Consider the following 26,360-nt stretch of genomic DNA (forward strand, 5'->3'; position numbering starts at 1 on the left):
AAGAGACTAAATGTCCAAGTTCATCCAGCTCATAAGAGGAAGGCCAGGCCTTGAACTCCAATCTTCCTGCAGCCCGAGGCTGCCTTGCTCCCAATAAGAGAGGCCTGCACAATTGATGATGACCTTCTGTGTTCTTGCTGCAGCCACTGCCCTAAAGGTTATTTCTGCATGAAAACATCTGACAACCCGGATTTTAACTACACCAGCTTTGATTCCTTTGCTTGGGCTTTCCTCTCAATGTTCCGCCTCATGACACAGGATTCCTGGGAACGACTCTACCAGCAGGTATTGATCTGCATGTCCCCAGACAGACTTGGTTGAAGGCTGAGGGGTCAGCTCCAACATGGCTACATTTTTCCTGGAGGCACCTGACAACATCAGGGGCCCATGTACTCTGAATATATGTCTCTCTTCTTTCTCTTGAATCTGCAGACCCTGAGGGCTTCTGGGAAAATCTATATGGTCTTTTTCGTGCTTGTCATCTTCCTGGGGTCTTTCTACCTGGTCAATTTGATCTTGGCTGTGGTCACCATGGCATACGAAGAACAGAACCAGGCAACCATTGATGAAATTGCAGCCAAGGAAAAGAAGTTCCAGGAGGCCCTTGAGATGCTCCGGAAGGAGCAGGAGGTCTGTGAGGGGTGGAAGCTTTGTGAAGCCTGTTACAGGCTGTATATTACTGGGTACAGGTCTAGACTAACCACTTAGGCTGTCATTCTTGGGAACTTTAGGAAGGGTCATCTTATTTGAAGAGCCATCGTACATGTTTTTCTCAAAAAAGAGAATGAGTGCAGATGTAAGGCAGGTGATTTACTGAAGGATGCTTTCAAGAAGGAGAATGAAGGAAGCAGGATGACAGGGGCAGATTTTAATAAGAAAGGTGGCCTCCGCTGAGACTACCCTCAGCCTGATCCCATGGGAGCTCTGGGGGCGTGACTTGTACCACAGAGTTAACTCTACTGTGAGGCAAGAGGGCTGGCCTCTGTACCCCCATACCTGCGCCAGCCAGGTGTAGAAAGGCAATTGTCTGCAGAATACTGCAGCTGTGAGCCATTAGCAGCTAACACTCAAGCAGCTGAGATGAGTGTACTGACCTGGTAAACGGGATCTCGGCAGGGCATCAACAGGGTCTACTCCAGGGTGTGAATGAGGGAGGTGACCCACAGGTGGCTCTTCCTGCCACGTCTCAATCCCACCATGACCCAGGTGTTAATCCTGACCTCCTCTCTTTCAGAGGTCCTCACCTCTGTGACACCCCATGGCTGGGGGACACATTTATACTAAGCTCAACCAGATACTGTTGGCTGCAGCTGCTGTTCTCTCTCCTCAGGTGCTGGCAGCGCTGGGGATTGACACAGCCTCGCTCCATTCCCACCCTGGATCACCTTTAGCAGCCACAAATGCCAACGAGAGAAGGAACAGAATGAAGCCAAACGTGTCAGAGGGTTCCACAGACGACAGCAAATCTCACCAATCTGAGCCTTACAACCAACGCAGGATGGTAAGGGGCTCAGGTTTGTGCTCTAAGGATTACCTGCCTTTGCAGCTGTCACAGACAGTAGGTTGAAGTGGAAAGAGGTTTGTAACAGAGAGAGAGCTGGAGGCCCAGAGATTAGGAGGATGCTTTAGTAATGTCCCCAAAATGGTGGCCTAGACTAGGACAGAGGCATTATGGATGGGGGAAAGGGTGGATTATAAAGACTTTTATGGGTAGGGGTGGGATCCAAAAAGACTAGGACTGTGGAATGTGGGAAAAGGAAAGGGATCTAAAACGGCTATTAGGTTTCAAGCTTGGGGAATTAGGTGGGTGGTGATCCTAAGACAGGAGCATTGGAGGAAGAAACCAGGTTTGTAGGGGAGGTGGTGAACCCATATGGGACATGATAACTTTGAGGTGTCCGTGGAGCTGTGGACATCAAGGGTCAGCTTCCTTCCCATACACTGATCGGCAATTCTGGAGCTGCGAAGGGAGGTGCTTGTCCACGGTACTGAAATCATGTATAAGCTTCTTTCTTACTTCATGCCTCAGCCCCTGCAGCTCAAAGTCCCACCTATTGTTGGCACAGAAGATCCCAACACCCAGCTCTGTGATACAGTCCAGCCCAGGAATAACTTCAGTACCTCAGTTCAGATCCTGGAGCAATTCCACCACCCCCATCATAACCTCTGACACCCACTCCAAGATTCCCGATGCTAACCAAGTTTCCTTCCACGACCTCCCTCTTTCTTGGAAGTCCTGTGTACCCCACATATGCCCCTTCCACAGGCCTGAGAGACTTTGACCCCTTTGTGGGAGAACAGTTCCCCCAAAGATAGTATGGGAAAGGAAATAAGCATGGCTATTTTACAGGCTTTCTGACCCTCGGTTTCTTCTCAGTCTCTTTTCCTGTGCTCCTCTGAAGGATGTTCTACTTTTTGGAATATCATTTCTACAACCTTCAAACTTATGTGTGCATATAAGTAACACCCACACTTCAGCATTTATCAGAGCTTGTGCCCTTCCCTTCCTTGCTCTGCCTCTTTTGAACAGCACCTGGCATGCACAGGGCACAGTTCAGAAGATATTTCAAAGGGGGTTTGACTAGGGCTTTGACAATCATCAAACAGAATGAATCACAGCTTCCGTGGAAATGTCAATGACACTCTGAATTGAGCTTTAACTTCCCACATTCAGTCAGCCCCACATAGATTAACACCTGGATGCCCAATAATTGTTTGGCGTGTGTGCTTGTCTCTCCAGCTAGGCTCACCTTCAAAGGGAAAAAAGCAGAATTTTGTCTTGTTAATTCAATACTACTAGATGCTTTGTATAAAGCGATGACTGAAACATGGTCCCTATCCCAAGGACTTCCATTCAGACGGAAGAGACAAATATAAAAACAGCCATGTGTTAAATACTATATTAGGGACACGTACATGGTGTTTGAGGAATAGAAGAGGAAATAGGACGCTTATGGGGGTGGAGGTGCATTAGGAAAAACTTCACAGGTGAGGGGATAATTGAATAGTAAATAGTGAGTAGGGATTCCTCCAGTAATTGAGGACTGGGAGGGTTTGGGGAGGACTGTTTTCCAGGCAGAAAGAAGAGCATATATGTGCAAAGACAGGAAGGCACTATTTGGGTAGTTCTTGAATACTAACTGATGAGAGTTTATTCAAGAAGGCATTCCCTTCCTCTTTTCCCAGATGTATTGATGTGGCAAATAGACAATTGGCAGTCTTTATAGAAAGCCATTTTTTTGACCAATAGAAATGAGAGAATGGCTGAGGATAGCAGCTAGGAGAGACACAGCAGGGGTTTCAGGTAACATACACGAAGCCAGCTGGCCTGCTTGGATGATGCATTTTAATGCAAGTCCAATACTTAGATTCAGAAACCATTGCCTACCGTAGGTGAATTCTAAAATATTAATGACCAAGAAGGCACTACTTGTCAAATATGGGGCCAAATTTTTCTTCCAAGTGTCTTTATTGGTTAGCTTAGGGTCCAAGTGCAAATAATTCACCCATCCCATCTTTAATAAGGATTTTCTGACTCTGTTCCTTTGCTTCAAAAGTGGGAAGGATTTGAGGATTTTAATGAGTTCCATAGTCCTTGGACCTGTATTCTATGCAAAGAGTGCTCTGTTTATCATGCCAGGATTGCAATGATGGCTGCTGAACAGGATTGGGCTCCAAATTATCAAAACAGAAAACGTTAGTTCCGTATGATAGGCGGCTAAGTATGGAAGACTCTAACTGACAAGATGTTCCAACTTTAGTAGTTTAATAAATAAAAGGAATTAAGGAAGGGGGAAATTTTCAGCAGGATGATCAGAATTTGGTAGAACGCTAATGTTCAGAGTTTAGAAATCCTTTACACGACCCTCTGGACAGAACGGATTACTTGTTATGGTCAGGTTTCCATAGTGGTCATGGTAGTGGCCAACCCGGCATATTGACTGTCCAGGAGCTCTGCACTTATGGATTAGCTCCTTTTCTCTGGCAACTGTGTGCCACACAGTTCCCTCACAGGAAAATTCTGATGAGAAATGTTTATCGATTTGGAGGAATGGCATTATTCTTCCAGGAAATTAGGCTGTAACTCTCCCTTCAATCTCCCCATTGTTGGCTGTTCAAAGTTTGCCTCGAGGGATCCTGCAACCTCATTACATGACAAAGCCCTTGTCTCCTTCACAGCGCAAACACTCACACCCCTGTAGGCTGAATCTAATGAATTGTAGAACCTAATTTTCAGACCATAAAGTGCACTCATTCATTCAACAACCATTTACCAAGCCTGTTCCAGAACTGGATGGTGAGCGTGACAGTCTCCTTAGGTCACAAGTTTGCCTGTGGAGCAGCCCGATGGTCAAAGGCTGGCAAACAGCTGACCCATCCGAGTGAGCCCCAAAGTGGTCCTCTGCCGTGTCCTTGGCCATCATGACCTATTTGCTGATCATAAGCCTCCTATAATCTCTCGTCCCTCCTGGCTTTTTCCCAGCCTGTGTCAAGAATATTCTTGTTCCTTCTTTTCTCCCCATGTTTACCGAGAATACCCCTTAGATCTGTATCTTTAATTTGCTGCTGGGAGGTCATGAGACTAAGGTCAAGGAAATGGGAGTGAGTAGAGGGCAGTGCTGAGCTCTAGATTTGCCTGCAAAACCAGCTTCCAGCCTCCTTCTTTCCTGCTCCTCTGGGGCAATGTCTAGTCTTTCCTAGGCCTCACCTCTGGGAGACGCCGGGCTAGCCATGGCAGTGTGTTCCATTTCCGGGCCCCTGCCCGCGACGGTTCATTCCCTGATGGGGTCATAGATGATGCCGTCTTTCTTGGAGATCGCGAGAGCCGTCGGGGCTCCCTGCTTCTGGGTGGGGGTGCTGGCCAGCCACGCCCCCTCCCTAGGAGCCCGCTTCCTCAACCCACCAACCCTGGTTCAGGGCATGGAGAAGATGGACACCCCACAGTGCCCACTGGTGATCTTGGCCCTGGAGTCGTGGACGTCTCGGTGAGTTTGTGAATGTTCCAGAGTCTATGCGGCTGCCCTCCAGCTAGAGCTCAGCCCAGAAGCCCTGAATGTCACCCCTGGAAGGGTCCTTTAGCTGTCATTCTGCCTAACACCTCCCATCTGCCGCCATTTTACAGACAGGGAAGGTGAAACGCAGAGAGAGAGATTGGGTTTACCTGAGGTCAAACAGATTTTCTGGTTTACTTTGTGGTACAATGAGACTGATTATTTTCCAGTTGATCTCTTTTTTTTTCTAGTGTTTCTCTGTCCCCACTCAGTACCACTGCGTTAGAGATAGGTGTGCTTGTTTTCTGGATGAGTATGAGAAAAATTGAAGGTTCTTCTCTTCCTGCCTGTGGATCTGTGCAAGCTACCTTGGGCTTGGCAAATGGGACCCAGAGAAATCCCGGGAGGTACCCCGGACAGATCTTAGCAGAAGCAAAGTGTCCTTTGCTTTATTCAAAGAAGCAACAACTTGCCAAAATGCACAACTTAGGCAACAGTGACTAACTGACCAGCACTCTTTATTAATAGAATAAACACAGAGTGTAATGACAAACCAGGGGCTCCTCCCTGGGGTGGGAGCCATGACTTCATGTGAGTTCCCCCTCCAGGTGCAGTAACGATGCTGCCAGGGTTTTTCATTTACCCTCTCTGGCTAGCCAGGGGCACAGAACAGTGTGCAAACAGACTTGTGAACAGACCACTGTGTGGCTCTACTGACTTGATAAGTCTTACAGAATTACCTCAATTCCCTCTCTGATTGGATGTCAGGAAGAAACAGATGAACCACTCCAATGGTCAAGTGGAGAGAGTTTAGTGAGTATTTACAGAGGGGTGGGCGGGGCTGCAAGAACTAAGAAGGAGCAGTGAGGCCCCTAGAGACTAGCATAGTGGGAGGCTGCACCGCCTTGCCTGCAGGGGTGAAGGAGGGAACCAGAACCAGGACTTAGCAGGAGCTGCCTCTGTGTATGAGAGGTGGCCTGACAGAATTGGTAATCTCAAGTAGAGGACTGCAGTCCCAACCCAGCCACTGCCCAGCAGGGAAGAGCCAGGTGGTAGATACCACACTCCTCTCTCCTTCCAGCCTCTGATCTGCTATCTGCGCCTCCCAATGACCAAACTGACCAGACCAGAGAGTGACTGTGATACAGTTTGTAAAAGTCACCGTCCCCAGGCACAGAGCTGGGCAGAGCAGGGAGAGTAGTTCTCCCAGGACCCACAGAGAATCACCAGCGGTCTTAAAGTCAGTCTTCAGGGCCCCCTCAGCAGTGCTTTATCATTCTAGAAAATGCTTCATTCAGGATACCTTGTTATTGTTCTCTAGATTGCCGCTTAGATAGTCCAAACTTGATGCATTTTAGTTAAATTATTTGGCTTGTGCAAGATTAACTCTATAAGCCCGTCTGTGTCACGCAGACCTGGGTTTCAATCACAGCCATGCCATTTACCAACCATCACTTTTAGCAAGTCCCTTAAATGCTTCAAGCCTCTGTGTCTCCCCTTGTCAGAAGCTTTCTAAGTCGTTGAAGAATTACGTGTAATAATAAAGTACCTACATTTATATACATGTGTCTGACAAATAACAGCAATATCTGCTAGTATCTTTTGTTGAGTCCTCATGGGTTGGAAACTTTCTAAACTTTATGTTTATTACGCACTTACCATGTGCCTAGGACCTTCGTCTCTGGTAGGTGTTCAAATGCTTGTTAAATGTGGACTCTGAATGGTTTGTGCAGTGTGAATAGACGCTGTGGGCCTTGGACTCCCCACGGGCAGGTTATGTGTGTGACTAGAGTTAGGAGCCTGGCTCAGAACCCAGACAGAACTTCCAGGGAAGGCCGAAAGAAGGAATCATCAAAAGGATTGTGTCGGACAACTAACAACTGGACATTTAAGACACGCAAATGTTCCCTCAGAAACAAAAGAGATTGTGTGGAATTAGAACTGGGGTGTACGCTGGGGAGGGAAATAGGCCTATTAAAAGGGAAGTTGAGCAAGTCGAGAATTCCTGTGGAGCAAGAATTCTGTGTAAATATCAGATGCACAACCCAGAGGACATCTCATAATGACATCCTGATCCACTGTTCCTTCTCCCTTTGGTAGAAACCTCAGAGACCCTTGAGGGAGTCCCATCCCCACCCTGGTGCCCAGGTCCAGGGGTTTGCAGAGCCTCAGGTGAGCCCAGGTTACTCTGTTAGCTGCAAACCTGGGCTCTCGTTGCACCCCAGCTCTGTCCTGGTTGTCGTTCCTGAGCTCCCACCCCAGGTTCTCCAAGCACAAGTGCCTTGGCTCATAGTTTCCCTGGGCAACTCACAACCACAAGAGACTGACCAATGAGAAGCTGAGTGACCTATCTTTGCCACTGAAGACTTCAGGTTGGGGGCATGTCCTGACTGTTTGTCTCCCGGCAGGCATATGATGCAGCACAGAAGACTTTCTTATCAGCAGAATACTTGAATGAACCTTTACAAACCCAAAGGGCAATGAGTGTGGTCAGTATCATCACCTCCGTCCTCGAGGGTAAGTGCTCCGCGTACCAAGCTGGGATGGGTCCCCAGGTGAGCAGCAGTGGCGATGCCCCAAACGCACGTCAAAGGGCACCCACCTCTGTGTCCTGGGATTCTAAATACCCCTTTTTGTGTGTTACCTTTGGCCCCATTGACCTTAATCAATGTGAGTTTTTCTTAATGTGCATAATTTCTCAAAAACAATAAATGACATGTCTGGGTCCATCTCAAAGTTGTTCAAATTAACAACTGCTTTAAAACTACATTTTAAAAACTGATCCGGCGGGCACCAGAGAATGTAAAGCTACCGCTCAGGTATGTGAGATAGTTAACAATCTTTAATTTTCAAACATGGCAAAATTATCCTGCCATTTTCCTGGCTGTAACTTTTATGGTTATAACTTATGTCTAAGCCCCACTATGCTGAGCATTGGAAGATAATTTAAATAACTTCATCAGTCCATTTGACTAAATTCTTGTTGACTCAGGGTTTCATCAATCTCCCCAGGGATGATGTCCCACATAGTCTCCCCAGGGATGTGTCTAAGTTCCGGTTGCTTACCCCAAGCCAAGGGAACAGCACTGGGTCACGGCCACCTGACACTCAAGTTCCTAAAGACCGTGGCTGCATCCTCCTCACCCTGAGTACCAGGCCTGTCTTCTTATCCAGCCTTTATTTTGCCTCAGGATATGGAAAATATGGCCTTAGTCATATCCAGTTATTAATCTCCCTTAGACCGATATAAAATGTTGTGGGCTAGAGGAGGGAGAAAGGAGCTTGGATGTAAGTATTTTCCTAAGAAGGGCCCCTGTGTGCTCTCCTTCCAGCCCTGGGCTAAATCCTAACTGCACAGGCTGGACAATAGAAACCAAAAAAAGAAAAAAAAATGAGGCTGTACCAACTTGTAATCCCACCAACAGTGTATAACGGTTCCCTTTTCTCCACATCCTCACCAATGCAACTGAAAAAAATAATTTTTTTTAAATGAGGGATTTGAAAACAAAGCCAATCTGTGCCTTACTTTCTAGGTGAAGCCAGAGGTGGCAGGCTTTAGAGAGAAACCCACATGCCCAGCGTGGCACAGAAATTGTAGGGTAGAATGGACCGGTAATGTTCCTGTGTAGAGAAGGTCTGAGGGAGACGTGGAGAGTGCCCTGTGGCCCCAGCATGACAGGAGAATAACTGGATGATGACCTCGACCCCATCGAAGGCTATGGGAGGAAATGAGTGAGAGCCTAAAATAGGGAACCTGGAGAGGCAAAGAGGGAGCAGCCTCTCCATGGCTCTCCCACCAGAGACCAGATGGGAATTACAATGACTCAGATGAAATACACTTGGCAAAGATTAATGACCAGCTCAACCCTCCACCAACCATGAGCCCCCAGAACTCAGATACAGCTTCAGATAATCAAGTAGTAGCAGACATTGAATTCACCACAACAAAGTCCTCAAGTTGGCTACTGAAAGGATAAATCGAATGCAGTTATGTGGGGAAAAACCCATAATGTACGTTTCTTGAATTCCTGAATTTGTCTTTTGAGAAGTGTGTGCACATTCCAGTGATAGCAGTGTGTATAGACTCTCGTAATCTTTTTTCTCACTGATAATTATTTAACAATCACTTTTTATTGTAATAGTGTCTGCACTCCTAACATTTTTCACGGCGGCATAAAATTCACCACGTTGCTATGCCCATGATTTTTTTTTTTTTTTTTCTTTTGTGAAGTCTTTTGTTATCTTATTCTGGAAATGGAATCTGAATATTACTTTTAATTTTGCCAAAGCAGTGAGATGACTCGATTTTAACCTTTGAAGCATAGCAAATTTCAAGACAGGGAGATTGAAAAATAATCTAAAAATAGTTAAAATGGTCAACTTTATGTATATTTTATCACAATGGAAAAAAATAATCTGAAGTAATAGAAAAAAACCTTTGTAAAGCTAAACTGGAATCCTCCTTAGTATTAGTTACAGGATATCTGTAGTTCAGGCTGAGTTAGAATAACATACATGCTATTTTAGAAATTATTGTTCCTTCACAGGTTTAAGAATATAGTGAAAGATGGTGAGGGCATTTAAAAACAGTTAACCATGCTGGACATCTTTATGTAGTGTGACGCTCTTAAATTCAGTGTCAACATGTCTTCTTTTCTAGGACTCTTCCATGAAATGGAAGAGTCTTTTGTTTTTCTGTTCAATAAGGACTAGATGAACTTACTAGTTAGAGCGATGCTGAAAGAAGTTTAAAATTTGTTTTGCATTTGTTGTATTCCATTCTTGTTCTTTCAGGGGTCCTTCGCACACAGATACATACTTTTTCAAAATTTTTTCTCCTACTTCTCGGAAATCCAAGGGTTCTTTGTGTGTAGTGTAGCTTGCTCCAGAAACACCAGTATCCACTTCATGATTTTCTGGCTGTTGATCTGCACAATGCTTCAATCCCCAGTAACACATTTCTCCACTGTACATCATAGCCAGCAAATGAATGTCACTAAATATTCCTTCACTCAGTAACTTAGCTGTGTCTAGGTCTTGGAAAGAAACTCCTTCATTTAATTGGATAGGACACCGATAATTTAGCATCTGTAGCAAGTAACTGATTCCATCAACAAGGTACTCTTTAAGCAAACTAGATTTTCTCGTGAGCCACTCTCTCCTTTTGGTCAGAGAATGACAATACATATAAAGTAGGGCTCCTCGTCGCCAAGAAAGACATTCCAGGAGTTCATCCCCAAGCAATTCACAGTGTTTTGGATGCATATTATTTTCTTTAACTAAAATTTCTGGTTCAGAAAGAAAACCGATCAGCTCTTTTACTTTCTCTGAAGAATCTTCAGGAAAATCTTCATCTACTAGTTTGTTCTCCTCAAAATATGTCATGTCCAAAATAGCCTGTGTGTACAGTTCTAGTAGATTTGATGGTCTTGAACATTCTTTGTCTTCTCCACACAAGAGTTTCAATTTTTCAAGAGCTGCAGAGGCCCGAATTAAAAAGTGATCGTCTTCACCGGCGGCTTCGCTAAGTTGCTGTATGTGGGCCTGAGCTAGGTCCCCGAGTTCCTCCACTCGCCTCACCACACTAGAGCCTGAGGCCGCCATAGCCACAACAAGCGGGCGTGCCCCCTGCCCATGATTTTTTATTGGCCAGATGATTGCTGGGAATTTTTTTTTTTTTTTTTTTTTTTTTTTTTTTTTTGCTATTAGTCATCAAACAGCAAACATTAATATACAAACAGCTTGCTTTTTTATTTACTCCCCAGGACTCTCAGGAAGGAGGGAGGCTTCCTCCTTCCCTCTTTTTCAATGTATTTACTCATCAACAAATATTTGTTGAGCACTTGCTATGTGGCTGGCATTGTTCCAGGTGCTGGGGATTCAGTGGGGAAGAAGACAGAAGCCTGTTGTCATGGAATCTACATCCTGGAAGCCAGGGTATACAGATGATAAACACAAATAGATATTCGGGTAGTGATAAGAAGTAAGAGGGAAAAATTAGGCAGGGAAGGAAATGGTGAGTAGGGGGTTGCAGAAGGGGCTATTTTAGATGAGGTGGTTGTAGAAGGCCATTCTCTCTAAAGAAACCAGAAATCTGAACGAAGTGAGGGCATCAGCCTTGTGAGAACCTGGGAGAGAGCGCTCCAGCCAGATGTATTAGGTTGGTGCAAAAGTAATTGCAGTTTAAAAGGTTGAAACTAATTGCAAAACCCGCAAGTACTTTTGCACCAACCTAATATTTTGCAGAAATGAGGCAGGAATGAATAAAATGTGTGTCCCAATTTAGAGAAGAACAAAGAAGGTCTTGGGTGGATGAGAGGCAACAGAGGATAGGTTAAGAACAAGCCTTGGAACCCAACTGCCTGGGTTTGCATCCTGGTTCTGCCACTTATGGTAAGCGGTGCAATCTTGGGGCTCCATGAACCACCCTGAGCCTCAGTTTTCTCCTCTTTAAAATATACACTAGGTTGTAAATTCCACAAAGGTGTATCTGGTTTGCTCACAGCTGGCTCTTCAGTTCCTAGAAGAGCAGTGCCTGGCACATAGTTGGTACTCAACAAACAGTTGTTGAATGAATGGTGAATGAGTGTGACACCCAAGGTGATGGGGACGGGGGCAGGGGAGTGGTACTAATTTATAAAGACCTGAACTGATGAACAGGAAGGGAATAAGGAATTATCAGATATCCTAAGGTAGGACAGACTTTCCCTTAAGGAAGATACTCTGAGAGGAGGCTGGGAAAGGCAGGAGAAACAATGACATTTTTAAGAGAATCTGGGTAAAGGTGACCTTAGGTTAGGTCAAAGACGTCAAAGGTTTTTGAACCTAGGGCAGATGACCCGTAATCTGTTTGGCCATTATTTATATCTACTATGCCCATGAGATACAGGAAAGGTGCTTGAAGCTGTCAGAGCTGTGATAGGATTTGTACAAGCCATATCTTTGGAAGTGATTGTGCCTGAGACAGTTTGACCCAAGCCAGTAGAACTTGGTAATTCCCTGAAGTCAGGGCGCGTAGATACTTTATGCTTAGCATGCAAGCTAAGACTTGACAGTTGTCAAAAGCAGAATAAGAAGCAGGAGCACAACAGTCAGCACGATCCAGCCTCTGCCCCGAGGCTGTCTACGAGAGGAGGACATAGAAAAGTTATTGCTGGGGTGCTGAGTGTCTTAAAGGAGAGTGCAGGATGCTAAGGGAAATACGGTGAGTTTAGCCTGGGTTAGGGACGTATTCCAGACAGAAAGAACAACAAAATCCCTGAAGCAGAAGAGAGCATAATACTTGAAGAAGTGAAAAAGCCTGATGTAGCTGGAGCATAGAGAGCAAGGAGGAGAGGGGCTTAAAATAAGCCCAGAGAGATGGGCCGGAGCCAGACCCACAGAACATCCTGGATCATAACAAGGATTTTGGACTTCATCCTAGGAGCAGTGAGGGGCCACTGAAGGACTGGAGGCAGGGGAGCTACATCTGCGTTTTATAAAGGTTATGCTGAATATGCGTAGAGAATGGAATTAAGAGGGTAAGAGTGTTGGCAGGGGAACCAGTTGGGGGGAAACCAGATGAAAGATGGCGGTGCCTGGACTCTGAGGGGTGGCAGTAGGGATGATGGGAAATGGAAGGATTTGAGAGCTGTCTAAGGGGCCTAAGGTTCAGAACTTGGCGGTTCACATGGTTCCCCTATAAGCAACTGAAAGGATGCTGGTGCAGTGACATAAAGGGGACACATTAGGAGGAGAGGGGGATTCACTGGGAAAAGACGAGGGGAAGATTATGAGTTGAGTCTGGAACATATTGGGTTTCAGGCACCCTTGAGACATCCAGGTAGGGATGTCCAGCAGGAAGTTGGCTTTATGATAAATGGGACTAGAAATTCGAAGACGAGGGTGACCTAGAGACATATTTGAAAGCAGTTTGAATACAGACGGCAATGTTGGAATGGTGCAAGAATTAATAGATAAATAACAAAGAGGAAATCAAGTAAGGAGAGAAGAAGGCCTGGGACAATTTTCTAGGAAACTACAATGATGAATGATTGAGCAGAAGAGATGGAGCCAGCCAAGGAAGTTGGGAAGGAATGCCTGGAAATCAGAGAAGACTCACAAGAGTACAATGCAGAGAAAGGGTCTAAATTCTTCCAGAAAGAACAGAAAGGACAAAAGAAGCAATGTTATAGAAAGATGAAGTAAGATCAAGCCTGAAAAGGGTGCAGGCGCTTTAGTCACATGGATGTCTCTGGTGATTGAGCAAGAGAGGATTTGTGGAGCACAAATTCGTGGAGTGGGCAGAGGCCACATTGGAAGGGGTTGAAAAAGAAGTGAGAGGTGAAGACATGGAGATATTGTATATAGACAAATTTTTCCAGAAGTTTGCCTGTGAAGAGGAGGAGCTAGTAAAGTGACACTAGGGTGAAAGTAGAGTTAAAGGGAGATATTTTGGGGTTTCATGTGTGACTTTTTTAAAAGCATATGTACATGCTATCGAGGAGGATCTGTGAGAATAGGAAAGGCTGAAGATAGAGGAAAGAAAGGGAACATTCAATAGATTCCTGAAGTGGCTGGCAGAAGAGGATGCACAAGTGGAAACGCTGGCTGTTAATAGGAGAACGGACACCTCTTTGGTTGTAACAGAAGAAAAGAAGGCAAGCTTTTTCTGGATTAGCTTTTTGTAGGAGATTCTTCTGGGGGAGGAACCGTAATCATGTTGCAAGCTAGCAAGTGCATGGTTCTTTTAGCCTCTGTATCTCCAAGACAACCAAGAGCAGCAACGTTAAGGTTGTTTACAAGGCTGTGTCTTCCTGTCCTACCTCACAGACAGGCTGCTCCCCGCCACAATGGCATCTCTGGAAGAGTCTTCACTCAACACTGCGTCCTGTGCTGCTTTTTAGTGTCAGAGAGAAGTGGAGAGGGGGAGATGAAGGTTGGAGGAGAGAGGAGGAAATGAGAAAGAGTAATCTGGAGGACTGACGGAGTAGACTGAAATAGAGAAACATGGCAGGATTCCTGGGCACTGACAAGTGGCGACTCATGAATCGCTAGTGGGGCCAGTCAGCATGGATGTGTACTGTTTCCAACCAGGTCCAGCTGGTTGGATGCAGGTGCAGAAGTAGTCTGCACATTGGGCATATTAAGGGTTGGGGTTCTGCCAGGCAAGTACAATGGAGGGGGAGAGGGGCAAAGGAATTGAGGATGTCTGCAAAGGAAGAGACAGAGGAATGAACGTGAACTCTAAGCTGGGTAAGTTGAGAAGTAAGGACATGACATAGGTGATGAGCAGTTAAAAAGGGTAGGGTCCGGGGTTTGGACAACTGGATAGGGACAGAGACGGGATTGGAGTTGCTGAACTGAAGGAACTTCAAAAAGTAGCCCATGGTCTTCAGAGGGAGGGAGGACTGCAGTGGACAGTGGAGGTGGTGGTTTCTAGTAACGACAAGGTCAAGGGGAGGTCCCTGGGGAGGGGGTCTGAGGTGGCGTATGGCTGACACCTGTCACTGACTACACCTGTCACTGATGCAGAACTCGAGGAGTCTGAACAGAGGTGCCCACCCTTGTTGACCAGCTTGGCTCAGAAGTATCTAATCTGGGAGTGCTGCCCCACGTGGGTGAAGCTCAAGAAGCTTCTCTTTAGGATTGTGACGGACCCCTTTGCGGAGCTCACCATCACCTTGTGCATCGTGGTAAACACCCTCTTCATGGCCATGGAGCACCACGGCATGAGCCCAATCTTCGAAACCATGTTCCAGATAGGCAACATTGTGAGTGCACTGGCAGCCGTTGCCCATGCCCTCATGGCTGTGGGGCTTTGGGTGGGCTGGCAGCATGCCCTCATTGGTTGGACTATTGGTCTAGCTAGCTGAGAGCAGAGGAGCAGTGCAGGAGATGTGTGGACTCTGACTTCAGGAAGCCAAGTCTAGAGGACCAGGCTGGGCTGGTGGGAATTGCTTTGGGATAAATAAGCAGAGGCAAGTGGCCTGAGGAAGTGGCCCTGTCCTAGGGCCCCCCTTTACAGAACTCAAGACAGCCACTTGAATTCTCTGGATCTCAGCTGCCTCTACCTTGAAATGAAGATAAGTGTCACTTCCCTTTTTAAAGATAATTTAGGACTTGCCAGTTTCCTTCCAGAAATGGAAAGAGAAGGGAGAGCATATTTCTAAGAAGTGAGCATAGACCACAGAGCGCTTTGTGGAAGAGATTGTTGGGCCCACACCCCATTTTACAGTTGGAGAAGTTGAGGTGAGAGAGAGAAAGTCCTTTCCCACTCAGACAGAGCATAGTGCCATTTTTAAAAAGGAGAGAAAGGCAAGCATTTCTTGGTGCCGACCATGAGTCAGGTACTTTATACGCGTTATCTCAGAGTCACAGCAATGCTATGAGGTTATCATCACCCAAAAGAGAGTGTCAAAACTCAGAGGTTAAGTATCCTGCCCAAGGTGGCACAACTGAAGGTGGAGCCAGAGTTGACCCAGGTTTCTCTCGGGCCCAGGACCTCAGCCCCACCCCCCACCACACCACACCGACTGCCTACAAAAGGCGCTCGATAGATGCTCTTTGAATTACACAGTTGCAGTCTGGGGGCAGTAGGCAAGTCCCATAAACTCTCAGCTTGTTCTTTCTCTGTAAAAGGGGTGCAATAGACTCCATTTCCCAAGCTGGCAAGAGGCTTTGATGAAAGCAAAGGAGAGAAAAGCCCCTGACCCTGATCTCTGCTTTCTTCTTACCTGCCACCCTTTCCTGCTGGTTGTTGTGTGAACCAAGCCAGGTCCTGACCTCTCTCAATGTCAGAATTCTGTCCTAAGACAATTAAAGACACTCAGAGATGAAAGTCGGAATCTTAGAGACAACGTATTACTTTTGTTTTTGCTAATAGCTATTATTTATGAATGCATTACTACGTATCTGCCAGGACCTTTGCTAAGACCTGCACGTTCATTATCTCGTTTTTATGCCCATTATACAGATGAGGAAATTGAGGTACAGAGAGGCTGCATTGCACTTGCCCAGGCTTACACAAGCTAGGAAATGGCTGAGTTGGGATTTTTATCTGGGTCTGTGTTGCCCCACAATCCATGCTTTTAAACTACTGAACCAGACTGACTTCACATTTCCATAATTCTGTAATCATCATTATCCTAGTAATTATCCACTTACTCCTTTCTTCACCATTCACATGGAAACACTGAAGCATGGGTTCTCATGCATATGCCCTGAGCACACTGGTCCAGAGATTTCTCTCTGTTGCTACATTGAGTGTTCCCAACCCCAATCCTTCGGGAGCCCGCAGATCATACAGAACCTGAATAAGAGCAAGGTAAAAGGATTTGCTGTTTTGCAAACAAGACACTTCCCTGCTGCCCTATTGGTCATTGCCCCCGGCCCCACGGACCCGGCTGAGATGGATCCTTGTTTCCATCTGCAGGTCTTCACCGTGTTTTTTACTGCGGAAATGGTCTTCAAAATCATTGCCTTCGACCCCTACTATTACTTCCAGAAGAGGTGGAACATTTTTGACTGCATTATTGTCACCGTGAGCCTGATGGAGCTGGGTGTGGCCAAGAAGGGCGGCATGGCGGTGATGCGGTCCTTCCGCCTGGTAATGTCTCGGCGACTTCGGGAAACTGCTTCCACCCCCAAGGGAGGTGCATCCCTGGGAACAGACACTGCCCTTTGGGGACCCCACCAGACAGCTCCCTCTTCCTTCCCTGGCCCTGTGGGAGGGAGCCAGGGCATGGCTCTTGGGAGCTGGAGACGTGGTACTTTCCACTTACTCAAAGTGGAGCTGTGCCTTCTCCCCTCCGGGCCTGGGTCCCCTCATCTGCACCAAAGGGGGACTTCCCAGCACCCTCATGTTCTCTTAGGGAATAACAGCAACAAAGATAATCATAGCGGCTCCTGTTTCTTGAGCACTGACAATGTGTCAGGCACAGCGCTAAGCCCTTGACAGAACAGGCCTCAGGTTATACTTAAAACAACCCTGAAAGAGAATGGTTTTTAATATCCCCATGGATAGGTGAGGATAACTCTGACGCAGTGTGGTTAAACGATGACCCAGAGTCTCCAAGCTCCCGAACGAGCAACAGACCTGCATCGCAGAGCCAGGTTGCCTGACTCCAGAGTCCCAGATCACAGAGATCATCCTCTGATTCCCTGGTGTCCCAAATCACAGCCCTCAGGTTTCACACACCTTAAAATCTGCCACCTACTAGCTTCTCCGCCCGGCTCTTCTCCAAACTCAGCTCCGGGGAGCCCTCTACAGGAAGAGTTCCCCTAGTCAAGTCGCTGCTGCCCCATTGCCCACAGGCCACCCAGTCTAGTAAGAGCCACATCTGTCAGATCCCAGGGGAGTGTGGGGTCACTGGGGTCTCCCAATTTCCCAGGCCATCTGGAGGAAGCGTGGTGCCTCTCTGACTCTTGGGAGTGGGAAAGAGGCCCGAAGAAATGGCAGGGTTTGTTATCACGGGTCGCTTGTTCTCAGTGCTCTCTGATTGCCCGCTGGCGGCCACGTCTCTAGCTTTAGAGAGAGATGACTAAATGAAGGAGAGAGTGGCCAGCAATCTCACGAAGTCCACTTCTAGGCCAGAAAGTCTGCTTGGGGCTTTACTGGGGGGCCAACCACACAGCACTGGAAATGGTTTAGCTGCCTCTGGGGTAGCACACTCAAACACCTACAGGACCTACAGGAACCATGCTAGCCAAGGAAGAGATTTCAGCCCTGGATATTTGTCCCCTGAAACAGGCAGGGACGACTCAGTTCGGCCTAGGCTGACCCGGCACAGGGCCCAGCTCCAGGGAGGTTCGTGTACACGGAAGTCAGGGTGACTCCTGCCAACAGGTGACCCTGTCCATTATTGTCAGTTGCCAATTTTTTATGAGAAACCAGAAATTCAGATTTTTAGGTGAATATGTTTAACATTGGCTAGTAATTCAATTAAAAAAACCCGCACACTCTGAAGGCCAAACCAAGCATGTCCTGGGACACATTTGTGCCATGAACCACGGGTTGAATACATCTGCCTGTGCTGATGGTGCTATCACCATCCCATGGAAGAGAAGGGCACGGTGGTCCCACAGGGCTCCTGGTCGGTAACCTGGAGACCTGAGAAGGTCAGAATCCAATCACGTTTTTGGAAAGACAGATATATCTAAGTATCTAGAAAATGATGACAAGAAGCGGGCACCTAGGACCTGGAGAGCCTGAAGTTAGTTTCCTAATAAAATGTGAACATTTTTGTTATACTTGGGGAAATACAAACTTGGTGTTTTGAGCTCTATGTGCTACGTTTGTTCTGGTTCCATGAAGCCTATAGACTCCACCAAAAATAGGCAGATTTCCTCCACAGCCTGGGCCGACAGAATTCTTCCCCCACCTCCCCAATCCTAACAGGCCGATCACCGCCCCGTTCCCTAACTATGCCCTCCAACCCCACACTTTCTTGGGTCTTTTAGTCCTCCTCTTTCACCATCTTCACTTCCCTCATTACCTGGTTTAGAGTTCACGGTCCATCGATATTATTATGCTCTTGAAAACAAACGTAACCACCTTTGCCCTCTGCTCCTTCACATTTTTGTGTTTGACAAAACCGTATCCTGGGGATGAAGCCAAATATTGCCCTTTGCCATGCCTATACCTGAGTTGTGGACACTACTGCAGAAAATTCACACAGCCCAGCTCATGACTTCCATATTTTTCTTATTAGTAGGCTTTATTGTTAAAAAATAGTTTTAGATTTTTTCAGAAGCATCGAGCAGATCATACAAAAAATTCCCATAGCCCCCCATACACACACACACACACACACACACACACACACACACAGAGTTTCCCCTATTATTATCCTCTTACATTAATTAGTATGGTACATTTGTTACAAGTAACTCGTCAGTGATTTCCCATGGCTCTGAGAATAAAATCTGGAGACCTCATGATGGTCTACAAAGTTCTGCGTAATCAGGGCCTGCCTACCTCTTCAATCTCCCCTGCTCATTTTGTTCCGGTCAGAGAGGCTTATTTTCTCTTCCTCACACATAGCAACTGTTCCTGCCTCTGGACCTTTGCACATGTATTCCCTCTGCTGGGAACGCTTTTCCCCTAGCCTTAGCTCATTCCTTCTTATCTTTCCTGGCTCTCATCACACATCACCTATTCAGAGAGTCCTCCTCAATCACATTATCTAAAGTTGGATTCCCTCACCAAATTAACCTGTTTTTCACAATTTACAATCATCCTGACATTCCATGAGACAAAAACCGGAGTTTTTTTGTTTAGCATTCTATCCCAAGGGCCTAGCCCAAGGCCCAGCACATACCGGAACTCAATGAACACCTGTTGATTGAAGGAAGGACTGAAAGAAAAATGTAGAAAAAAAGGAAAGAAGGAAGAAATGATCATTCTGTCTTCATTCTTGCAGTTTTCTCCCTCTCAAAATAGCATCACCTCTTTTCCCATCTTTTAAAGCCTACTTCCATTAATGTGTCTATTGGTCTGTCCTTGTACCAATTCCACACCGTCTTAATTACTGCAATTACCTTGAATATGTCTGTCTGGAAGGCAAGTCACTCACCTTGTTGGACTTCTTCAAGAATATATTGGCCCCTGTACTTCTATATTCATTTTAGAATCAACTTGCCAAGTTATGTACCCCCATACACACAAAACTGTTATGTTTTGTTTTTTCCCCTATTGAGACTACAATAATCTATAGATCAATTCTGGGAAGAGAGGTAACCTTTACATCAGGTAGTCTTCTATGACAATAACATACTCTCCATTTATTTCACTCTTGCAATGGTTTATAATTTCTGCATAAAGTTTTATAATTTTCTCCATTAAAGATTTTCTCCATATCTTTTGTTAGATTTATGCTTAGATATTTCCTAGTTCATTATGCTATTTTAAATGAAATCTCTTTTAAAATATCCTTTTCTGGTGTTTTTTTTTTTTGTTAGCACTTTGGTAGCCTTAGTACTTTTGTATTCAGAAACCGCTCATTAATTCTAACAGTTTACCTATATAATCTTAAATTTTTGAACACAGTCATATTGTACGCAAATAATGACTTTTGTCTCTTATTTTCTAATCCTTATACCATTGCTTCTTTTCATTACATGATCATGCTAATTAGGACATCCAGTGCACTGTTGAAACAATGTGTTCATGCCCTGTTTCCCCGAAAATAAGACCTAACATTATATTAATATTATATTACATTACGTTACATTACATTACATTATATTACATTACATTACATTATGTTACATTACATTACATTACATTACATTACATTATAAAGACCAGGTCTTATATAATAGTAAAATAAGACAGGGTTCTTCTATTAATTTTTGCTCCAAAAGACGCATTAGAGCTGATTGTCTGGCTAGGTCTTATTTTCGGGGAAACACGGTAGCACACATCCTTGCTGTTTTCCTGACCTCAAAGAGAATGCTTCCAATATTTCACCAGGTCTGATATTTGTGGCAGGTTTTTTTTTCTTAAGATAAAAAAACATCTATTGGTGTAGGAAGTTCTCTGTTATGAAGAATATTTATCATGAATGGATAGTTAATTTTATCAGACAGTTGCTCTGCATGTGTAAAGATAATCACAAGATTTTTCTCCTTTAATCTATTAAAGTAATGAGTTATATTAATTGATTTTCTAATGTTAAGCCAACTTTGCATTACTGAGGAAAACCCATTTTGATCATGATACAGTTTTTGTACATTGGAAGATTCAGCTTGCTAAGAATTTGCTTAAAAATTTTATGTCCATATTGATGAGTAATATTTGGCCTATAATTTTCCTTATTTGCATTTTTGTTGCCAATTTTTAGTATGCTAGTTGCCAAGTTATGGTACTCTCCATAAAAAGAAGTGAAGAATATTTCTCTTCTTCTACACCCAAACTTTGGGTAAGGACAGAATTATTTGTTCCTTATAGGTTTGGTAAAATTCACTAATGAAGCCATCTGGAGGTCAACATTTTTTCATTATTTTCTTAATGGCTGTGGAACTAGTCATGTTCTCTATTTCTCAAATTGGTTTTGGTAAGTTACATTTTTCTAAAAATTTTCCTTCTTATCTAAATTTTCAAGTTTATTGCACAAAGTTATATATGCTATGCTGTTATCTTTTAAGAATTTTCTATATCACCTTACTTATGTCACCTTTTTCTTTTCTAGAAAATAGTGATTTGTGCTTTCTCTCATCTTTTTTCATTAGTCTTGTCAAAGATCATCAATTTAATTAGTCTTTTCAAAGAACCAGCTTTTAGCTTGTTGATCCTCTCTACTTCATTGATGTTTTCTGTTTCTATTAACCCTGCATCTTATCTTAATTACATCCTTTGTTCTACATATTTTATTCTTTTCTAACTTCCTAAAATGGAATTTTTAATCTATTTTCTTATCCAATATATTTATTTAAGACTTCAACTTCCATCCAAGAACTGCTTTTATATGTAGACTTTTCCTATGGCTTAGTTCTAAATATTTTCTAATTTCAAATTTGAATTATTCTTTGACCCTAAGTTTAATTAGATGCATGGTTCTTAATTTCGAAACGTGTGGTCTTTCTAGTTATCTTCATGCCATTGACTTCTAGCTTAATAGTATTATAGTTCAAGAACATACACTGTATGATTTTAATGCTTTGAAATTTATTGATAATTTCCTTTGGCTCAGTGTATTGAAAGTGTTCCTTATGCACTTGAAAAGAATCTGTCTTCTGCAGTTGTAGGCTGCAATATTCTGCATAATCCATTGAGTACAGAAAGTTCTTTGTGTGGTCCAAATATTCTACATCCTTGCTTATTTTTGTCTGCTTGTTCTAGCAATTACTGCGAGAGTGGTGTATAAAAATATCTCCCACTATGATTATGGCATGGTTTATTTTTCCGTATGGTTCTGTCTTGAGACTGTGTTATTAAATGCATACATATTTTAAGTTGTTATATCTTCCCAGTAAAGTGAAACTTTATCGTTGAGAGTTGACCTTCTTTATCCCTGGAAATGCTTTCTGCCTTAAAAATCTCCTTGCCTGGTGTTAGAATTTGGTTTGGTTTAGAATTTGCCTTTTATATCTTTAGCCATCTTTTTACTTCTAGCCTTTGTGTATCCTTAGGGTTTTTTAATATGTCTCTCAAAAATAGCATAGTCAAATTTTAGATTCTCATTTAGTTCTGACAATCCAGTCTTTGTCTTTTAACGAAAGTATGTAGTCCACTTATCTGGTAAATATTGATATATTTTTCTATGGGTCTGTCATTATATTTGGGGTTTTTTATTTGCTTCACCTGCTCAAGTATGTTTGCGTTCTCTCTCCCTCCTCCATCTCCCGCCCCCAACTTCTTGATTTATTTTGAATTGTTTATTTTCCCGTGTTCCATTTTCCCCTTTATTGGTTTGAAACCTAAATACTCATTTTCATTCTGAGTGGTTACCTTAGAAGTTATAGCATGAGCAGTTAACGTAATCAAAGTAAAAAGCTAAAATCTTTACCTTCCTCCAAGACCAATTTTCATTTGTTACCCTTCCCAACTTACTATTGTGTTAAGCATTTTAATTTTCTTGTTTTTAAAAAGCTATATGATGTAATTAACAATAATTCTAGCTGTTGTATAAATAATCCCCAAACTCAACATCTTAATCCATAAAGATTTATTCCTCACTCATGTCTGAGTATGATGCAAGCCCGGCAACACAGATCAACATTTTCCAAGCCTTCTTATACCAGTTTCCTCATTGTTTACCACCTGCTCACCAAGCCAGTGCCACACATTTGACATTTTTGAAATGGTAACACCTTTCTTCTTTTTTCCTTTTTTGACACCTTTTTTCAATGTACCAGTTTTTACATTACTCAAGATACCTACAACCAATTACAGTGACTATCTCTAAATATGTGAGTTAATGTGGTTGAGGTCTATGTTTCACAGGACATTCCTTGCTGGCTGGAAAGCTCTTCTGGGAGTGTCTGCTCCTAATAGTGACTCAGGGATCCAGGATGTTTTGATTCACTATCTTCAATGGTTCGCCTCTATGGCAGCCATGGAAAGGGAAGAGAAAGTGCATGGTGTTTTATGGCTGTGTCTGAAAAGAGTGTATATTACTTCTGGCTCCATCTCCATTCCGTCAGCCAGAACCCAATAACATGACCTCAACTACCTACAATATTTGCATATGTTTCTATACAAATACATCTCTGTTACCAACTTGGTTTATTTCCTTCCAGTGTCTTTCCCCCTAAATAGAAAATTTTGTATTAATTATGAGATTAACTAGAGAAATGGTTAATTAAACATGAAGGAATATTCAGCAGGTACTAAAAGCAATAGTCTATAAATTTTCTATGATAATATGAAGTAATTCTTTTGATGTAATGCTATGCTGGGCAAAGACTACAGAGAGCAATTGGATAGGAGTGGAGATGAGGGTCAAAGGGAACATGGATGCAGGTGGGCTGCTCTCCTGGACCATTCATTCTAGGTATCAGCAGGAGCCAGCCAGGTTGTTTGGCAGCACTACAATTCAGCAGCAGACACTCTGTAAATGTTTGTTGACTGACTGGCTAACAGTAGGGGTCCCCAAGCCCCAGATATCTCTAGACTAGCAAGTGGAAGAATTCTGTTTTCCTGTCCTTCATAAAGACAACAAAAAAATTAATAGAAGATGACTCAATTCATGTCTTATAACGAGAATTATATACCATTTGCTTAGTTTAGTACAATCTTAATTATGGCAACAAACTTCTATCTAAGGGGATTCTAATACACTTGACCCTTGAACAACACGGGTTTGAACTGTGTGGGTCCACATATGTAAGAACTTTTTTCGATAAATGCTGTAAATATATTTTCTCTTATGATTTTCTTAATGATATTTTCTTTATCTAGTTTTACTTTGTTCTAAGAATATAGTATATAATACATATAACGTACAAAATATATGTGTTAATGGAGTATTTATGTGATTGGTAAGGCTTCCAGTCAACAGTAGGATATCAGTAGTTAAGTTTCAGGGGCGTCAAAAGTTATGTGTATTTTCAATTGCATAGAAGGTTGGTGCCTCTAACCCTCATGTTGTTCAAGGGTCAACTGTATTAATTTCTAAACTCTCATCACACACATACATAACCCCAACTAACTAAGGAACCAGTGGAAACCATTAGCCAGGTGTGGTTGAGGCAAGAGTCAACGCCTGGTCTCCTTGCCCATGTGTCCCTCCTTGTCAGGCCCCACAGACACTGTGCTGTGTTGGGTGGCTGTCACCCTGTTTTAGGGACCTACTCCAGCCTTCTTTGCTTTTGTTCTTATCCAGAGTTTATTGTGAGAATGGAAACATCAATCATTTGCTAAGGACATTTTGCATTCTCCCAATACCCCCCACAAAAGGGCTCCACCTATTAGGTTGGTGCAAAAGTAATTGTGGTTTTAGCAATTATTTTTAACCTTTTAAACCACAGTTACTTTTGCACCAACCTAATAGTTACCAACACTCAGTTTTTAGTAGTGTTTATCTGCTGCCTCTATGTCCAGTCCACAGAATTGGTGTTTGAAGCTCTGTTTCCAGTATGAGGAAAATAACTTCCAGATTGGGTCTAAGAGAAGTAGATGTGGAACTTCCCATATAAGAGGATTAAAGCACCTCCCTTGGGACTTACTGCTGTGTGAGTGATAAAACTTGCTGCACTGCTCTGTTCTATACTGCGTCCTAGCAGTTGATCCAGAGCCTGGCTCTTGGTGTGCTCCAGAAATACATGCCAGCTGAGCCCAGCTCTTTCTTTCTAACAAATTAGTGAACCACACTAATGTATTTTTAAAACATGTATACATCCTTATACATGGTGCTTCTGCTGTCTTGTGGGTCTTAGCACATTTGGGTGTGCTATGAAGACTTTGGGGGTCTTTGCCTTGTATCTCACTAAACCATTAGGTCCATGAGGACAGGAGCTTGCTGCACACACCTCCCAGGCTAGCACAGTGCCATGCACATGTGTGGCTGGCATTCAATACGGTGGTCAATTAAATGCATATATGGGTCAATTAATGCTGGGTCCATGAAATCATAGCTACTCACCATTTCAGAGCTGGTGGGGGCATCAGACGTCCATGGCCGCAAGATGAGAAATGCCTTAAGGGAGATGGTTAGCCAGGACCTCTCCAATGCAGGAGGCTAGCCTCTCTTCAGGTCAAAAGTGGGCTGTTCTCGTTCATTTGTGAGCTCCATCATACCCTACTCCACCCTCACGGAACAGGCCTACACTCAGGAGGCCTGTGGCTATAGACCAGCGTACCTATGGTAAGGCCCCCACCCCAGTATAAGACCCCAGACTTTGCCACAGTCAGTGAAGCACAATGATATGTGGGACCACCGAGACTGAGCGTGTTTTTGAGTAGCTGATGACATAGGAGGGAAGGTCTCTGAAAGCACCTTCCTGGGAGCACCCCATCTGAATGGGATGAGCCCCTTGGGCTTTTCCCAGGCCTTTGGTTTTCAGCCAAGACTGGAGATGAAAGGTGATGAGAACAGCTACCAGAACCTGACCCAATCTCTTTCTCGGCAGCTGCGGGTTCTCAAGCTGGCCAAGTCCTGGCCAACCTTAAATACCCTCATCAAGATCATCGGAAACTCGGTCGGGGCGCTGGGGAACCTCACCATGATCCTGGCCATCATTGTCTTTATCTTCGCTCTGGTTGGCAAGCAGCTCCTCGGAGAAAATTACTGCAGCCAACGGCAAAGTAACTCCTCGTGTGAAGAACTGCCACGCTGGCACATGTATGACTTCTTCCATTCCTTCCTCATCGTCTTCCGGATCCTCTGTGGGGAGTGGATTGAGAACATGTGGGCCTGCATGCAAGTCGGCCAGAAATCCATATGCCTCATCCTTTTCTTGACAGTGATGGTGTTGGGGAATCTGGTGGTAAGTGCAGAGCCCCCACTGGGGCACGGTCTCCTGGGCAACAGAGGAGCCGGTCAGCTTACCCTGAAAAGCTTTGACATGCACATTTTTAGGAGGCCCCTATTGGACCTCCTGCATTAAAAAGCCTTGAAATTTTGCAAAGTCATGGGGGATACATTTTAAGAACTGTCTCCTGGGGGGGCAGCCTGAATGGCAGGAATGAGCACATATGGTAAAGAAGGAAAGACCTGGTTTAGAATCCCAGCTCCACCGCTCGTAAAGCTGGCTGACCCAGCACAGGAGACAATCTCCCTGAGCTCTAATTTCCTGAAAATCAAGAAAATAGTGCTTGCTCATAGGGATAACTGGGAGAATTAAATTACAGGAGATGATATATGCAAATTGCCTAGTGCAGTGTCTGGGCTATGCCAGGAACTCAATAAATGATAGTTGTTAGTAGTTGAAGGAAAAATTCCCTTC

At 44.2% G+C, this 26,360-nt stretch overlaps 2 protein-coding genes across 2 annotated transcripts in view; one reads left to right on the forward strand and one right to left on the reverse strand.

The window, feature by feature from the left end:
• The window catches only part of SCN10A (sodium voltage-gated channel alpha subunit 10), a 98,114-nt gene that overhangs the window by 44,344 nt on the left and 27,410 nt on the right, over window positions 1-26,360 (forward strand). Inside the window, exons 9-16 of the mRNA XM_033133226.1 lie at window positions 144-285; window positions 433-630; window positions 1,331-1,501; window positions 4,692-4,985; window positions 7,400-7,508; window positions 14,505-14,743; window positions 16,405-16,578; window positions 25,545-25,901. Of these exons, the coding sequence (XP_032989117.1) occupies window positions 144-285; window positions 433-630; window positions 1,331-1,501; window positions 4,692-4,985; window positions 7,400-7,508; window positions 14,505-14,743; window positions 16,405-16,578; window positions 25,545-25,901 (1,684 nt within the window). The remainder of the gene's footprint in view (window positions 1-143; window positions 286-432; window positions 631-1,330; window positions 1,502-4,691; window positions 4,986-7,399; window positions 7,509-14,504; window positions 14,744-16,404; window positions 16,579-25,544; window positions 25,902-26,360) is intronic.
• LOC117037298 (UPF0600 protein C5orf51) lies at window positions 9,239-10,605 on the reverse strand. The gene has a single exon (XM_033133225.1). It carries the CDS (start codon window positions 10,593-10,595, stop codon window positions 9,714-9,716), a length of 882 nt encoding a protein of 293 aa, XP_032989116.1. The 5' UTR covers window positions 10,596-10,605; the 3' UTR covers window positions 9,239-9,713.

The sequence above is a fragment of the Rhinolophus ferrumequinum genome, chromosome 17 (genome assembly GCF_004115265.2).
Source record: "Rhinolophus ferrumequinum isolate MPI-CBG mRhiFer1 chromosome 17, mRhiFer1_v1.p, whole genome shotgun sequence".
NCBI classification, from domain to species: Eukaryota; Metazoa; Chordata; class Mammalia; order Chiroptera; family Rhinolophidae; genus Rhinolophus; species Rhinolophus ferrumequinum.

Excerpts from the sequence above, each read along its gene's own strand:
- LOC117037298 (XM_033133225.1), bottom strand. The coding sequence starts at position 10,595 with ATGGCGGCCTCAGGCTCTAGTGTGGTGAGGCGAGTGGAGGAACTCGGG.